General features: G+C 42.2%; 1 protein-coding gene across 3 annotated transcripts in view; it reads left to right on the top strand.

Moving 5' to 3' along the window:
• The window catches only part of srp68 (signal recognition particle 68), a 53,758-nt gene extending 37,312 nt beyond the window's left edge, over window positions 1–16,446 (top strand). For all 3 annotated transcript variants that reach the window (XM_041216885.1, XM_041216887.1, XM_041216888.1), the window contains 5 exons: window positions 1,017–1,111; window positions 4,949–5,078; window positions 7,679–7,754; window positions 10,436–10,488; window positions 14,525–16,446. In XM_041216885.1, the coding sequence (XP_041072819.1) occupies window positions 1,017–1,111; window positions 4,949–5,078; window positions 7,679–7,754; window positions 10,436–10,488; window positions 14,525–14,749 (579 nt within the window). In that variant the 3' untranslated portion in view covers window positions 14,750–16,446. The remainder of the gene's footprint in view (window positions 1–1,016; window positions 1,112–4,948; window positions 5,079–7,678; window positions 7,755–10,435; window positions 10,489–14,524) is intronic.
• The last annotated feature ends 670 nt before the right edge of the window (window positions 16,447–17,116 follow it).

Below are 17,116 nucleotides of genomic sequence, written 5' to 3'. Positions count from 1 at the left end.
TACTGGGGTGAGCAACAACTGTTCATTATCCTCTTGCAATCTGCCACCCAACTGACCCAGAAAAGATTTGAAAACAGATTAACCCATATATGGCTGGGATCCAGACATTCTGACCAGCATAATAATGGGGAGCATCTCTGGGTCTATGTTTGGAAATGTTTCTGTGGTGTCTGGACTTTCCCAAAGGGAATGTAAGGATTACACTTGTGCCCAAGAAGAGAGGTTCATATTTGCTCCACAGCTTTAGTTGGAGTTGAGAGGAAATGGCGAGAGTGAAAGACAAAGTAAACTGTGAGAGCCCTAGAGAATGGGAAGCATACAGAAGAGATAGCACTAAGGAAGAGACCTGGAGAGTAGGGGAGGAAAATTCAGACTGAGCAAATGAGACCATTTATTTTTTGTCTGTAGGTAACTAAAGGAGATCAGCTGGCGGTGCCTGCTTTTAGAAGGGTGCAAACTGGCAGTACCAAATCCAGGTTGCTAGCACTGGCCATGAGCACTTCAAAATATTTGCTTTTGCCTGCTAGCTAGTGTTTTAAATGCAGCTTCATAGATCTAGTACACAGTTGGGAATAGGAATTGCATCCACAGTGCAGTAAGCACTGGAAGGCAAGAGCCCACACGTCTGGGTTTTGGGAGAGGTTGTCTTGCCCTGCTCCAAATGTTGATCTTGGGCAATGTATTTTCAGCTGCACAGCCTCTCAGCAATCTGAAAGTTCCTTGCAGGTCAATCACAAGTTGGCCCCGTTAAATTTATTGAGTGTGTGAGGATGTGCAAAAAAATTGTAAAGGGCACGCTCTAAACAAATCACCTGCACACTTCCAAAAAAAATTAGATGGAGTGTTGGTCTTGGAAATGAAGAATAGCAGTATCCCTGATGCCAACACTTGCACTTAGAACTGTGCTCAACACTCTTGGGCTAGAGGGTTCTGACTACCTGAGGTGTGGGAAACAGAGTAAGGCATGAATGTTGTATCTGAGTGTTTCTAACACTGGATATTGTGTTAATAAACAGAATCTGTCGGAGTTACCCCAACTGTCAGGATTGGAGGATGATAAAAACTTCCAGGCAGAGGTGGAGCTGAAGACATTGGTTTACAAGGCCTACAGGTAGGTATAGAGGAGGATGAGTTAATTCTCCGATTCCTCCATTTAAACAACTGTTGCTATGCTTCCTCTTGCTCAGCTGATGACAATGACTATTCCTGTCCGCCTTCAATCATTCATGTAGTCATTCATCACCTGAGAGCCAAGGCAATGAGATGTTTTGGTGTCCAGCCTGGTACCATCCTCTCAAATTGTATATATTTTCCAAAACTTGGGCAAGCTATCAGATGAAGGCTGCCTTTTGTGGAACTGTGCCCTAGGATGAGTCAGCCTACACCTTCAGGAAAGTAGGGGGAGCAAATCAAGAAGGATAAGTATTTGAACTGATTGTCAATTGAGCCAGTTGCAGGTTGGTGGTGTGCATTGGCATACAGACTGGTTTGTCACATCCTAATCCACAATCTGGTATCTTCAAAATAACACTGGCAACTTTCCTAAATGGCTCACACATTATCAGCTGAAAAATGTCCTTTGTGGCTGTTTGTAATCATACCTAACTGTACGGGGTACTGTATGTATGGATAACTGGGCCAAATGTAACACTGCAGTGGAATTTGCTTATACTGTTTTTTCTTTACAGGCTTCTTCAAATATTTGCACTCACTACAAAAAAACAGCTCCAAAACTAAACCTGTGTGTCCTGTGAGCTGACACAAGGGCCGGGATTTTTCAACCCTGCCTGCCGCCGAGGTCTTCCAATTCCCCCGAAAGCCAGCGGACTTTTGGCTGGCCCGCAGCGTTCTTGGGCTAAAGGGTCCCACCATGGCAGGGCTAGAAAATCCTGCCAAGGCCTTGTTTACAAAGTTTCTTTGACAACATAGTGGATAATATTGGATAACCAGTATTTCCCTCCTTGCCTTTGGGATTTTCCCTAAACACCCCTATCATTTCAGAAAATGACATATCAAGTTATATCAGATGGCAGACTAAACTGAAAAACGAAGCTATGCAGGAATGGCCCTAACAGCAAATTGTTGAAGTCGTTCCTAATAATGCTTCACATGGATGCATTCACATCTTTAATGAATTGGTGCAGTCAGTCGACTGAGTTCCTTGGCTTTCCTTGCAGATTGTTAAGCAAACGATAAACAATTTTCTGGGCAAGAAAGTCAACATCCTTTCAATTAAATTCTTAGGATTAGATAGGTCTTCCTACCTATGGAGCTGAACTCACCTCAGTTTGTTGCAGCCAGGTCAGAACCATAACTAACTTGTAAATCAAAGTTTCTAATCCTTAAACTGATAAAACCCTTTTAGCAGTTGACTTTTGAGACAGACACACTTTACTGAAAATAATAAACATTCAGTTCCATAACATGCACAGAAGCATGGCGGTAGCTGCCTGCAGTGTCCGTCAAATAACCCCTATGCTAGTGCTATTCTAATTAGCTGCATTTAGTGAGACCACTGTTCCCAGCTAGAAGTCCCTGTCAATCACTTCAGAAGTCATTGGGATTGATTGTACACAGAGTTTGTATGTAAATACCTTCCACTCACTGCAGTTTTCTGAAGAAATAATTAATTTGTGTTGTGCACTTGTTTGCTGATTAAAATCCCTTCATGGCCTCACCCTTCTCTATCTCTGTAGTCTGCATTGCTTATTTGTTGTAAGTCTTGCCCAAGTACCAGCTTGCCTCCGACTCCTAATTAGATTATATTGTTGCACAGTAACTCAGTAAAGGATGTTAATTGTTTCTAACATTTGAGTGTGCTTGGCGATTTGTTTACCCATGAACACTAGTAATAAACCACATTGGCTTGGCTGCATTTCACGCAGAGGCAGGAGTGGCAGCTAAATTCCAAGCTTTCTATTTTAAGAGTGGAATCTTAAATGAGCATGTGCTTCTAAATTAAGAAATGCAATGCAGAGAGGTGAAACTCAAAACCGGAAGACCCTATTTCTGTCGCACTGACTTTGGAGTGCAGAGGCCTTCTAATTCACTTACTAATAGAATATTCTAAGTGTGCACAATAACCAAGTGATAAGTTAACTTTTTAGATGGTGAAATTTTGATTGAAGTCCCTACTCGGAATATTAATTGTATTTCCAGCATTTTCTATTTATATTTCGGGTTTTGAACACAATATACAACGGAATAGCCAGTACAGGATGAAATAAATACTGCTGATTAAAATCCGATGGGTAATTGTCACTTAGAAAGTCAATGGTCACCCTCACAGTTGAGGTAGAGAGCACCAGATCTCCAGTGTTATATTTCTTTGAAGCTGGGCAATACACAGCAGTTCCAAGTTGAATGGACTGTCCACAGAAACACAGCTCAACGTCTTCTCCATTACAAAGTCTCTTTAATGCTTGGTTAGCTCTCCCTCATTTCTTTTTCAGTCAGGTTCCCCCACCGCCCTATTCCCTCTTCCATGTTCCATGGTCAGTGAATGTCCCTGCATACCTCATTTTTTGGTGAGGTAATTGAATCCATTATAGACCAGGCTGTAAAATGTACCCAGGTCTTGTGTGCCAAGTGTTAACTCTTTTTAGACTTGTCTATGCATTGAGATGTAATGAGCCCATATTCAAATTAATTGGAGTAAAATCTTTAAAGATTATGTTTACAAATATATCATGGTGCAAGATGGATTCAAATTAAACAAACAGATGCGAATGCTATATTCTTACTTGGAAACCCCATCCGGAGAATAAACACCCCAGGTAAATACCAAATAAAGATGGATATGGCGCTGAATTTCCTGAGGTTCTGCTCTGCCACTTAAGTACAATAGAGTTGGGTGGGGCTTCGATATGTCAGCCTGCTCTAACTTTACCCCAAATCTCGGGGTGGGGGTCACATCTGTGCAGGGAGTGAACACCTGCACCATTTTCAGCATTCCCCACAAAACTGTCTCACAAAGAGCCAGGAATTTCCCAGTGGCACCCTGATTGGTGCGAGGGAGGGTGGCCCAAAGACCTTGATAAATTCAAAATAAAGTTAGGAAGAGTCATAAGGACTCAATGTTAACTGTGCTCCTCTCCGCAAATGCTGTCAGACCTGCTGAGTTTTTCCAGGTATTTTTGTTTTTGTTTAGGATTTTAAAGTTGCCTTTAGGATATAGGTTTTTTGTAAGTTTTCTGAGAGGATGATGACTGCCCCAATTCCAGCAGAATATGGAAAGAGAAGGAAAAAAAATAGCCAGTGGAAGTAGGTCTCACCTGAAATTCTGGCCTGTCCAGCCAGCTTGCACTGCCATAGTAGGAATCCTGAAGCCAGAGCCTTCTGGTATCTGCTTGGCTCAGCTGGTAGTGTAAGTCTGAAGGTTGAGGGTTCTAGTCCAGGACTTGGCACCTAGCCCAGCCTGATACTCTACTGTAGTACTGTGGGAGTGTTGCATTGTTGGTTGTGCCATCTTTTAAATGAAGAAGTAAACCATGGCAGAACCTAACAAATCCTGTGGTACTGTTTTGCAAAAAGGCAGGGGAGTTCTCATGACCTAGCCAATGTTCATATCTCAACACAATATTGCCAAAACTGCTTATTAACTGGTCAATAATCTGATTGCTGCCTGTGGGATCCTGTGCACATTGACGCTTGTGCACATTGGCTGACCCGTTTGCCTACATAAGTCACTGCACTTCAAAGTAATTCATTGTAGTTCTTCAAGAGGCATGACATGGTGCTATATAAAGTCAAGTTCATCTTTTCACTGAAGTGGCTACCAGATACAGGTATATCAGGAACTGAAGCCATTTGAGATCATCAGAAGCCATTGAATCTGTGGTTTGTCCCTATCTGTTTGCTTACTGTAGTACTTCGGAGCTGTACGGTGTTTTGTGGTTTTGGGAAAGGGGTTGTATCTGCATTGGTCTTAGTGTCCTCTCTTTTCTAGGTGCTTTTTCATTGCTCAGTCCTATGTACTTGTAAAAAAGTGGAGTGAAGCCCTGGTTCTGTATGAGCGGGTCCTTAAATATACCTCCGAAGCACAGACACGGACCACGAAATTTACAAATAATTTACAGGTACAGCATTTTTGATGCCACATTTTGTTATTTGAGTGTTTCCAGATTATAAACAATGGCAAAAGGACAGCAACTAATTCCATTATATGGTGCTCTACAATGGGTGTTACAACGCATCTAAATACATCTCTTGAGTGATCAGCTAGTTAAACAAAACACCAGCAGCGCTCTCTGCTGATATTTTCCCTGGCCCTCCATTTTGTTTACCGGATCATATGAGTTTTCAAATACAGATTCAACTTACATGCAGGATGTCATATTTGAGAAAAGGCTACTTATCTATTACCCCATTCCTTCGATCCTCTTTAGTTTATCTTTCTGGGACATTAGACACACATCAATGCTGTGTTTCCCTACAAAAACAATAATGACTATACTTCAAAAGTAACTGGCTGTGAATTCACTTTAGTGAATCCTAAGGATTTTCTTAGCCATTTGTCACTGTATTTCTCCTAAGCTTTGTCCATCTAGCATCGTCCTTAATTGGTTTAACCATTTATTACTTTACACCCTCCTTCAACTGAATAATCCCTTCTTGCTCCCCTGCTGTCTAACATCCATTCTAAGCAAAACCTTTTGCTTAATGGTTTCTAAATTTTGAGAATTCCCTCTTTTTCTTGTGTTGCATGGTGCTTGTTAGATCTATAGTGAGAAGCAGTGGAGGAAGCTCTACACAGACATCTTATTCAGTAATACAACCTGAACAAAGCTGGAGTCAATGAGAATGGGGAAAACTCTTCAATGGTAGGAGTCATACCTAGCACAAAGGAAGATGGTTGTGGTTGTTGGGAGACCAACAGGACATCAATGCAAGAGCTCTTCAGGGTAGTGTCCTAGGCCCAACCATCTTCTGCTGCTTCATCAATGACCTTCCCTCCATCAGAAGTGGGGATGTTTGCTGATGATTGCACAGTGTCCACTATTTGTGACTCCTCAGAAACTGAAACAGTCTGTGTCCATATGCAGCAAGAACCTGGACAGCATTCAGGCTTGGGCTGAAAAGTGGCAAGTAACATTCGCGCCACACAAGTGCCAGTTAAAGACCATCTCCAGTAAGAGAGAACTTAACCACCTCCCTTTGACTTTCAGTGGCATTACCATTGCTGAATCCCCCGCTATCAACATCCTGGGGGTTACCAGTGACCAGAAACTGAACTGGACCAGCCATATAAATACTGTGGCTACAAGAGCAGGTCAGAGGCTGGGAATTTTGCAGCAAGTAACTCACCTGACTGCCCAATGCCTGTCCATCATCTGTGAGGTACAAGTCAAGAACTTGAGTACATGCTCCAACAACATTCAAAAAGTTCGACACCACCCAGAACAAAGCATCCCACTTGATTGGCACCCCATCCACCACCTTTATCATTCACTCCCTCCACTGCCAAAGCACAGTGTGTACCATCTACAAGATGCAGTGCAGCAACTCACCAAGGCTACTTGGACAGCACTTTCCAAACCTGTGACCTCTACCACCTAGGACAAAGGCAATAGGTACATGGAAATACCACCAACTGCAAGTTCCCCCCCAAACCACATCTGACTTAGAACTATATGATCATTTCTTCACTGTCGCTGGGTCAAAATCATGGAATTCCCTTCTTAACAGCACTATACGTATACACCACATGAACTACAGTGGTTCAAGGCAGTGGTGGCTCACTACCACCTTCCCAAGGACAATTAGGGATGAGCAAAAAATGCTGGCTGAGCCTGTGACACCCACACTCTGTGAAAGAGTAATTTTTTTTTTTAAAAATTCCAAAGAAATTCCCTGGAAGTGCAAAGTGTGCTCACCAGATGCCTCGGTGTGTAGCATGTCCATGCAGACTAGGGTGACTGGAGTTCAATCCCTGCTGCATACTGAGTTAACTGACTTCTGATGGCACACAGCAGTTTGGGGCAGTTTCTATCTGCCAAGGAGCCCTAGACCGGGAAGGGACAGATAAATTGGCTGGTTTTTCATTCCTGATGGCTATCAGTGACCTTTTATGGACTGTGTGGATGTTTGCAGATAGGAACAGGACCTGCTATGATGTCTCCCATGATTGAATAGGCTACTGAAGTTCACTCTCAAGGCCCATACATGAATACTGGTCATTTGGTCAGAGGCAACTCAACAACCTCTAGTGTTGGGTTGGACATTTGGTGCACTTTTCTGAACCTGCTGCTTGAGTAAAGCAGCTCTGACCTAGTCAGGAACCAGAACTTTGCCCTTCAAATTAGCTTTTTTAATATCATCCCTAAGGTTTTTTTATGAAGTCATTTCAGAATATTCATCAAATTTTGATTGTACTTGGCTGATTTTTCTGTGCTTCATGTCTCAATGTAGTTGTACAAAAATATTATAATTCTTAAATTTAATATCTGCCTCTGAATCGAGTGATACAGTACATACTGTCTAATCCAGTACGAGTAAGGGCAATTGTTAACCCTCTGGTCATGCAACTATTTATAAGTATATTGTTTGCATCACAGTATATAAGTGGTGCTTACTGGAACTGCTGTGAAACAGTTAAGAAAAGATTCTATAAAAGCCCCAGATTTAACTCTGACCATTGATACAGAAACATTGGAGTAACACTGCTGCTTCTGTGCAGGACCTCCCTGATGTAAAGGAACTAGCTGCCCGAGTCAATGCTGAGAAGTACTCTGTACAGGCAGCAGCTATTCTAGGTGAGTGCACTAACCTGGCTGAGTAGACATTTGGTCATACAGTATGATGGCTGCCTCAATGTGTGTGAAACTTTTGCTAAAAATGGAACCGTCCATGTTGGGGAAGAAAGATATTCTACTCCTCTACCTCTTGAACCCTTCCACTGTCTCTAAATTGTGTGCTATTCAGTACTGAATAGGTAGAAATTTCCTCCAATTAAATACTAGGAAGACCAAAACCATTGTCTTTGGTTCCAGCTCAATCCTATCTCCAGCCATCAATACCATCTCTGTCCCTAGCCAGCAACAGACAGTTTGCAATTGTAGCATCCTTTTTGACCCTGAGCTCCGTCATCCAGATTTCCACCTTGTTTCCACCTCCATAACATCATGGACTTAACCCCCACCTCAATTCATCTGTTGGTGAAACCGCTCATTTATGCTTTTGTTGCCTCTAGAATCGGGTATTCCAATTATTTCACCTTGTCCCCTCCATAAACTTGAGTTCATCCAAAACACGGCTACTCCTATTACAATTCTCATCAAGTTCTGTTCATCCATCACCCATGCTTACTGATCTACATTGACTGCAGTCCAACAGCACCTCAATATAAAGATTCTCATTGTTTTTAAACACCTCCCTATCTCTGTAACCTCTTCTAGTCCAAAAGTCATCTGGGATCTCATTCCCCCAGTTCTAGCCTCTTGCACATCCACAGTTTTCTTCACTTAGCATTGGTGGCCATGCCTTCAGTGCCTAGGCCACAAGCCCTGGAATTCCCACCCTGAATCTCTTTACTTCTCTGCCCCTCTTTCCTCCTTTAACACATTCCTAAAAATTCTTTGATAAAGCTTTTGATTACCTGTCCTAATATCCCCTTATGTGGCTCAGTGTCAAATGTTGGTTATTAATTGCCCCTGTGAAACATTGAGGTATCTTGCTACTTTAATGGTGCTATATAAGAGTAGGTTTTTGAGCCTGTATGCAATGAAGTGTGTATTGGGATTATTTGTGCTGTATATATTGGAGAAAGTAATGGAGTTCTTTGCTTTGTACAGGCAAGAGTAATGGGGTTGCTCCTCTATTTAATGGAGGAGTTAATTTGATGTCTGTTTGAGGGGAAGAAAGAATGACATTATTTTCTTTCTATATATCGATGGATAATGGCTGCTTAGCAACAGAAGGCCATCTGTATCTAAAATGGCACGGCTGGCTAACTACCCCCTACATATTTTAGGGCGAGCACTTGTGAGCAAACTTAGAGCTCATGGAATAAAAGGGATAGGAGCAACATGGATAAAAAATTAATTGAGTGACAGGAAACAAATAGTAATAGTGAACAGTTGTTTTTCAGACTGGAGAAAGGTTTGTAATGGAGTTCCCCAGGGATCAGTGTTAGAACCCCTGCTGTTCCTGAGATATATATTAATGACATAGATCTTGGAGTACAGGGCACAATTTAAAAATTTGAGATACAAAACTTGGAACTATTGTGAATAGTGAGGATGGTATAGAACTTCAAAAGGACGTAGATTGGTGGAATGGGTGGACAAGTGGCAGAAGAAACGTAATACAGAGAAGTGTGAAGTGATTCATTTTGGTAGGAAGAATGCAGAGAGACAATATGGGACAAAAGGTACAACACTAAAGGGGGCACAGGAGTAGAGGGACCTAGGTGTATCTGTGCATAAGTCATTGAAGGTGGCAGGACACAGTTAATAAAGCATACAGGATCCTGGGCTTTATCAAAAGGGACATGGAGTACAAAAGCAAGGAAGTTATGTTGAAATAAAAACAATGCTGGTAAAACTCTGCAGGTCTGGCAGCATCTGTGGAGAGAGAAACAGAATTAACGTTTCAAGCCCAAGATGACTTCTTCGGAGTCACATTGGACCCGAGATATTAACTCTTTCCTCTCTCCAAAGATGCTGCCAGACCTGCTGAGTTTTTCCAGCAATTTGTTTTCATTTCAGATCGATCTCCAGCATCTGCAGTACTTTGCTTTTATTTTAGAAGTTATGCTGAACCTGTATAAAACACTAGTTTGGCCTCAACTGGAGTATTGTGTCCAGTTCTGGGCACCACACTTTAGGAAGGATATGAAGGCATTGGAGAGGGTGCAGAAAAGATTCATGAAAGTGGTCCTAGGATGAAGGACTTCAGTTGTATAAAAAGATTGGAAGTTGGGACTGTTTCCCTTGGAGAATAGAAGGTTGAGAGGAAATTTGGTAGAGGAATTTAAAATCATGAGGGATCTGGACAGACTAGATAAGGAAAAAATGTTCCCATTGGTGGAAAAATCGAGAACCAGAGAGCATAGATTTAAGCTAATTGGCAAAAATATTTTCACAGATCGAGTGATTAGGATCAGGAATGCACAGCCTGTGTGAAGGAGGCAGGGTTGAGGCTTTCAAAAGGGAATTGGATCATTATCTGAAAAGGAAGCATTTGCAGGACAATGGGGGAAAAGGTGAGGAGTGAATTGCTGCTTCAAAGTCAGAAGGCCAGCATAGACATGAGGATCGAATGGCCACTTCCTGTGCTGCAATCACTCTGATCTACTGACAGAGTAATAGTGCCACCAATGTAATAATGCATGTTTAAGGGGTAGGTAATTTTATTACTTCCTTCTGCACATTGGAGAATATGGTCACTGCCTAATGGTATTCGATTATTTTTTTTCACCCCTGTCACCCCACAGACACAGAAGATGTCTCTGAGATGGTGTCACAGCTTCAGGTCAAAGACAGCAAGGTAAACAATTTTCAGCACACATGGCAGCTTTCACTGGAGGAAATTGCTTCTTGTCTTCAAATGTAAACAGATTGTTAGAAATAATGAGCAAAATTACGATTCTAATTGCTATATTTCAATAAAGTCAACTACATCAAGCAAGTAGCAGAGTATGGCACCATCTTAAAACTGATAAAGTTGCAATGGTCATAGGAAAGCATTGCTGCCATTTTTAGACAGCTGCTCAGGATTTCTGTTGTGACCCCTTTGAGATCTTCAAGATTATGAAGGGTTATAGAGAAAGCAATTGTTTTCACTGGTGGGAACAGGGCACAAATTTTAAGATAATCATAAGAATTAGAGGGGAGTTGGGAGTGTGGGTGCCTATCATGTGGGATTTTGTCACAAATTATGGTTGAAGCAGATTCCATAAATATTTTAAAGGGTGTTTGAAGAAGAGAGAATGTTAAAGGAGGGGAGTGAGCAGAAAGTGAGTTTGTAGTGAAATATATCAGCAGTAACTTGAACGATGGAAGAGTCAATTTCTGTGTTGTGCCGTAACATTTATTTAGAGGTTATTTGAAACATTCCATCCTTTGGGGCTGAATCTTGTGTTAGTCTTGAATGGAGGATAGGCCTGAATTATTATTATTATTCTAGCTTTGAGTAGCTCAGTGAGCTGTTTTTATTTTGCACACATTTGTTTTCAGTAAAATAACTTTCTGCATGTTGGGATGTGGACTTTCCCTTTCTCAAGAGGTTAAATTCAGTCCAGGAGATACGAAAGCCACCAGTAAGGTTGGAATGGCCTTCAGCACAATAAGGTTTGATAGTGCTAAATGGGATCTATAACACCAAACTACTTGAGTACTGAATGTAATTTGAGCATCCTTGTGGCTGAGCTCAGCTAGCTCCACACACATCTGGTTTGGCTTTTATCCTCTTAAACCATCAAGGGAGCTGTCAGTGGAAGTTTGTGTGCCAATAATTCGACCTGCAGTGAGTTGCCAATCTTACTTGTCCAAGGGATGGTAGTAACAAAAATCTGATGCTTCTCAGGGGAGAAAAATCTGAACAAGTCAGTCAGCCATATATTGTCAGAGACCTGACAGGCCACTTGCCCTTTCAGCCCAGGGAATGGTGAATACCACAGGAGTTCCTAAGAGAAGCAAAAATCCATGTTTACATAATCAGATAGAATCACAGTGCAGAAGAGGTCCTTCGGCCCATCAAGTCTGCACCGACATGTGCAAAATACCCGACCTACCTACCTAATCCCATTTACCAGCCAGCACTTGGCCCATAGCCTTGAATGTGCTCATGTGCTCATCCAGGTACTTATTAAAGGATATGAGGCAACCCACCTCCACCACCCTCCCAGGCAGTGCATTCCAGACTGTTACCACCCTCTGGGTAAAAAAGTTTTTCCTCACATCCCCCCCTAAACCACCTGCCCCTCACCTTGAACTTATGCTTCCTTGTGAGTGACCCTTCAACTAAGGGAACAGCTGCTCCCTATCCACCCTGTCCATGCCCCTCATAATCTTGTACATCTTAATCAGGTCGCCCCTCAGTTTTCTCTGCTCCAACGAAAGCAACCCAAGTCTATCCAGCCTCTCTTTATAACTTAAATGTTTCATCCCAGGCAACATCCTGGTGAGTCTCCTCTGCACCCCCTCCAGTGCAATCACATCCTTCCTATAATGTGGCGACCAGAACTGCACACAGTACTCCAGCTATGGCCTCACTAAGGTTCTATACAACTCCAGCATGACCTCCCTACTTTTGTAATCTATGTCTTGATTGATAAAGGCAAGTGTCCCATATTCCTTTTTCACCACCACTAACGTCCCCCTCCGCCCTTCAGAGATCTATGGATACACACGCCAAGGTCCCTTTATTCCTCAGAGCTTCCTAGTGCTATGCCATTCATTGAATACTTCCTTGTCAAATTACTCCTTCCAAAGTGTATCACTTCACACTTTTCAGGGTTAAATTCCATCTGCCACTTATCTGCCCATTTGACCATCCTATCTATATCTTTCTGTAGCCCAAGACACTCAATCTCACTGTTAACCATCTGGCCGATCTTTGTGTCATCCGCAAAATTACTAATCCTACCACCCATATAGTCATCTACGTCGTTTATATAAATGTCAAATAATAGGGGACCGAGCACAGATCCCTGGACACGGGCTTTCAGTCACTAAAGCATCCTTCTGTCATCACCCTCTGCCTCCTACAACTAAGCCAATTTTAAATCCACCTTATCAAATTACCCTGTATCCCATGTGCATTTGCCTTCTTCATAAGTCTCCCATCTAGGACCTTGTCAAAGGCTTTGCTGAAATCCATATAAACTACATCAACTGCACTACCCTCATCTACACACCTGGTCACCTCCTCAAAAAATTCAATCAAATTTGTTAGGCATGACCTCCCTCTGACAAAGCCACGCTGACTATCCCTGATCAAACCTTGCCTCTCCAAGTGGAAATAGATACTCTCCTTCAGAACTTTCTCCAATAGTTTCCCTACCACTGACGTGAGACTCACTGCCCTGTAGTTCCCTGGCTTATCTCTACCCTTCTTAAATAGCGGAACCACATTAGCTGTTCTCCAGTCCTCTGGCATCTCCCCCATGACCAGAGAGGAATTAAAAATTTGGGTCAGAGCCCCTGCGATCTCCTCCCTTGCCTCCCTCAGCAGTCTGGGACACAAATCATCCGGATCTGGAGATTTGTCCACTTTTAAGCCTGCCAACACCTCCGATACTTTGTCACTCCCTATATCAATTTGCTTAAGAACCTCGCAGTCTCTCTCCCCGAGTTCGATACCTTTTCATCCTCATTCTCTTGGGTGAATACGGACGTGAAGTATTCATTCAACACTCTAGCGATGTCCTCTGGCTCCACCAATAGATTGCCCCCTTGGTGCCTTATGGGCCCTACTCTTTCCCTGGTTATCCTCTTCCCATTGATATACTTATAGAATATCTTGGGATTTTCCCTACTTTTATCAGAGCAATGATTTTTCACCAAAGAAGAGAATGTTCAAGGTGGCTTTGAGTACTGTTTTGTGTCTTTGTCAGTAGATAAGACCTTTAGATAAAAATGCCAAAGCCAAAGAAATGAAGTGTCTTGCAACTGTTGAGAGCGTGCTCTCCACTTCTCCTCCCCACCCCCCCGGTTGTTCCTGCTGCTGTTCATCAATCACACTCATTAGAATCAAGCAGCACTGAGAGGGGCCATTTGGCTTAACATCTAATTGCCAGCTCTTTGATTTAAAAAAAACTATTTGATTAATCCCACTTCTACCCACTCCCCCACACCCAATTCTTTCACCACTGCCCTGCAAAGTTTTCCTTTAAATGTTTATTCAATTACCTTTTAATAGTTAATATTGAATCTGCTTCCACCTTCTAAGGCATTGCAATCCAAATTATAACTCACGATATAAAAAAACTTCTCCTCACTTCTCCCAGGTTCTTTTGTCAGTGATATTATACACTGTGTTGGAATGTAGTTTATTACACTTTTAGAGGGTAAAATCTGATGTCAAGCCATGCCAGCCACAGTCAGTGGTCAGTGCTGAATCAGTTCATCTCAACTTAGTTGGCATTTGTGACTTTGCAGTTGGCTTCACTGTCCCTAAGCAAGACAAGGAAGAAGTGCAGCCAACATCCACTCCCGATGCTGCTTGTGTGTGGATAGAATGAGATCAAGATTGAGCTGCCCCCATGGTCATGTAGATACACAAAGAGCAGTCACTTGTGTGCTTATTTTCCACTAATGGGCACCTATGGAACTGTGCCTCAGTATGACTCGCTGCTTTCAAGAAAACGAGATAAAAATTTGAGAAATTTTAAGGAATGTTTTATATGATTCTAGATGACTCCCAAGTGACATTCTTCTCAAGTTCAGTATGTAATCCAACAACTAGAATTGCTGATCTCACCAGTTCATGCATTGTGATGGTACCTCCAGTAATCACTGTTAAACTGTGTCTATTAATGTTAGAGCTGTGGTTGTAACCCTTGTGACTCCTTCTCTTGCAGCCTCTCTGGGATTGTTTGGACGTGTTCCGCATCGACCCCTCTCTGGTTACTAAGCATGCCAATCTTGTACAGTTCCCACCAGAATTCCAGCCGATCCCCTGTAAGCCTCTGTTCTTTGACCTGGCTCTGAATCATGCGGCATTCCCAGACTTGGAGGACAAAGTAGAGCAGAAAGGGAAAGGCCTCACCGGTTACATCAAAGGTTTCTTTGGCTTCCGTGGCTGAAGTTTGGAACGGTTGGAAGTGATTAAAACAATTTGTCTAATGTAATGGTCAATGTCCTACCCTTGCATTTCTGAACGGAGTTTAATACTTCAAATATAATCAGAACCATGGAGAAACCTAGGGGTGCAGAGCAGACTGAACTGAACAATAACTATAGCCTCACAAGATCCTTACTTATTTCTGCTTGGGTTCTGCAACCCATTCAACCCACTCCTCCCAGTTACAGTACTGACTGGCCTGTGCTTCGCATAAGCCTACCCATGAAAGGATAGGCTCAACCTGTGTCAGAAATTGGAGAAAGTAAAATTACTCATGTTTTGCACACCCCCCCCGGCCATAACCGTAAAAATAAGACTTGTCTTCAGTTTGCTTTTCCTTGTGGACTATGTCAAATTAAAAGCAATTCTACTTCACCATACCTCAATAATGGGAGGCCAAAAAAAAGCAGTGTCTACGATATTTTGCTTCTCTTTCTCATAACCCTGGCTGCTGGCCAGGAGCAACAAGAATTTGGGATGCATTATTGTAAACCTCCCCTTTTATGATTTAATTTTTTTAAATGCAACTAACAAGGTGATTAAGTGACATTCAGTCAGGGGACCTGTTTAATATATGTTGCATGATATGTCCTTCATTCCTTTCTCTCTTCTCCCAAGAAGGACTTAAACTAGCCCCTTATAGTAATTTAGCGTACTACACATGGTATATACTTAACAGCATTTACTTTCTGCTGTACACTGTATGTGGTCCTTTGCATTTTAAGCGTTAGGTTTTGAGATACCCTTGTTCTTTATGTTGAGGGTGTAGATCTTTTGCAAGGACCATGGTGGGTCATTTCTTAGTTTCACACACTCGTTTGTTGCCGACTCCCTGGTTTGGAACTAGACAAACCAGTGTCAGAGATGGTCTTCTGCTAAAGTTGTAGGGTGAACACCTTGTTTAAATAGTCCCCATCCCTTTATGGGTCTGGGCAAAAGCCAACCATCATAGTTTTACATGTTCCTCAAACAGGACATATGATGAAAGGTCACTGGAGATCTCTGAAGCAACACATTGTACATCTGCAACAATCCTGCAACTAGCTAATGTGACACACAGCCACACACCAGCCTGCAAGCCCCACAAGTGCCTGTCTCCTCTCACTGTTACTGCTGCTGCATATAGACAGACATTTGCAGAAGTGAAGAGTTGCTTATTTATAATTCAAATGCATCAGCTATCCGATTCTTTAAACGGTTCATGATTGCTACTGGCTGGCCTTGGAGGACAGCACAGGAAGCCAAACTGATGCCAGATCAGTTCAGTCTGCTGTGTACTGATACAAAAGTTCCTCAACTCGTCTTTTCTCATCAAATGACTCAACAGTTGAAGATCTTGCCAAATATTTAAAGCTAAACAGCTTGTTGTTCGAAGTCTGTTGTCTATGTTAAAACCAGTGCAACTTGGAATCATTCCACAGGTAAAGATATTTTTCTTTTAAAATGTTCTACCAAGATATATTGAGAAGAATCCCCTACTGTGTGTCTGAATGAACTGGAATTAAAATCTTCCAAGATTTGCGTTGATGAACATTGAGCCATTCCCATTGTATTGTGCCTGGTCTTTGACAGAAGGTGCTTATAATTGGATGAAAAAAGAAAATGGAAACTTTATTTTTTGTTTTAAAGGCCCTGAAATAAAGACTATCCTAAAGTGAACATTGAGTTGACCATACAAAAGAACTAACCCTTCAGTCGCTGCTCTTGTTCGATGGGTATCATTTCACAGGTGTCCACAGGCTCAACAACTTAGCCCAAAATAAATGGATGTATGGTGGATGGTTGGTGAACCGGGCAAGGTTTCAGTTTTGCACATTTGGTAGCATTCGCACCTCTGTGAGAAGGCTGTGGGCTCAAGCCCCACATAAGAACACAGAATTTAGCCTGACACTTTACTGCAGTACTGTCGAAATATTGCAGTGTTGCAGGTGCAGGCGATTGGGGTGTTAACACAAAGGTCCTACCTACCTGTTCTGGTGATTGAGGTAGGTATTAAAGTCCCCATTCCTGCCCAATCCCTCCCTCAACCAATATCATCCAAAATTAGATTAACTGGTCATTTGTCCTGTCCTTTTTATGGGATCTTGATTTGTGTGAAATAACAAAGCAGTGATCACTGCACTATAAAGTAATTAATTCCATGGGAAGCACAGGGTCGTTTCTGCCATAACAATTTTAAGTCTTTACCTGTGTCTGTCTAAACTCAGTGTGGATAAGATTCATTGGTTTGGTTGGCAAAGATAATAGTTTTGTCTAGACAAGCCGGTGGCCCTAGTTAAATGCATTACCAAATTTGACTACTTGTAAGAAAGTTTCTCCAGGCGTCCTC

Source organism: Carcharodon carcharias, chromosome 22, assembly GCF_017639515.1.
Source record: "Carcharodon carcharias isolate sCarCar2 chromosome 22, sCarCar2.pri, whole genome shotgun sequence".
Lineage (NCBI taxonomy): Eukaryota > Metazoa > Chordata > Chondrichthyes > Lamniformes > Lamnidae > Carcharodon > Carcharodon carcharias.
The sequence above is the reverse complement of the archived record's forward strand: the minus strand, read 5'-3'. Positions and strand labels throughout refer to the sequence as shown.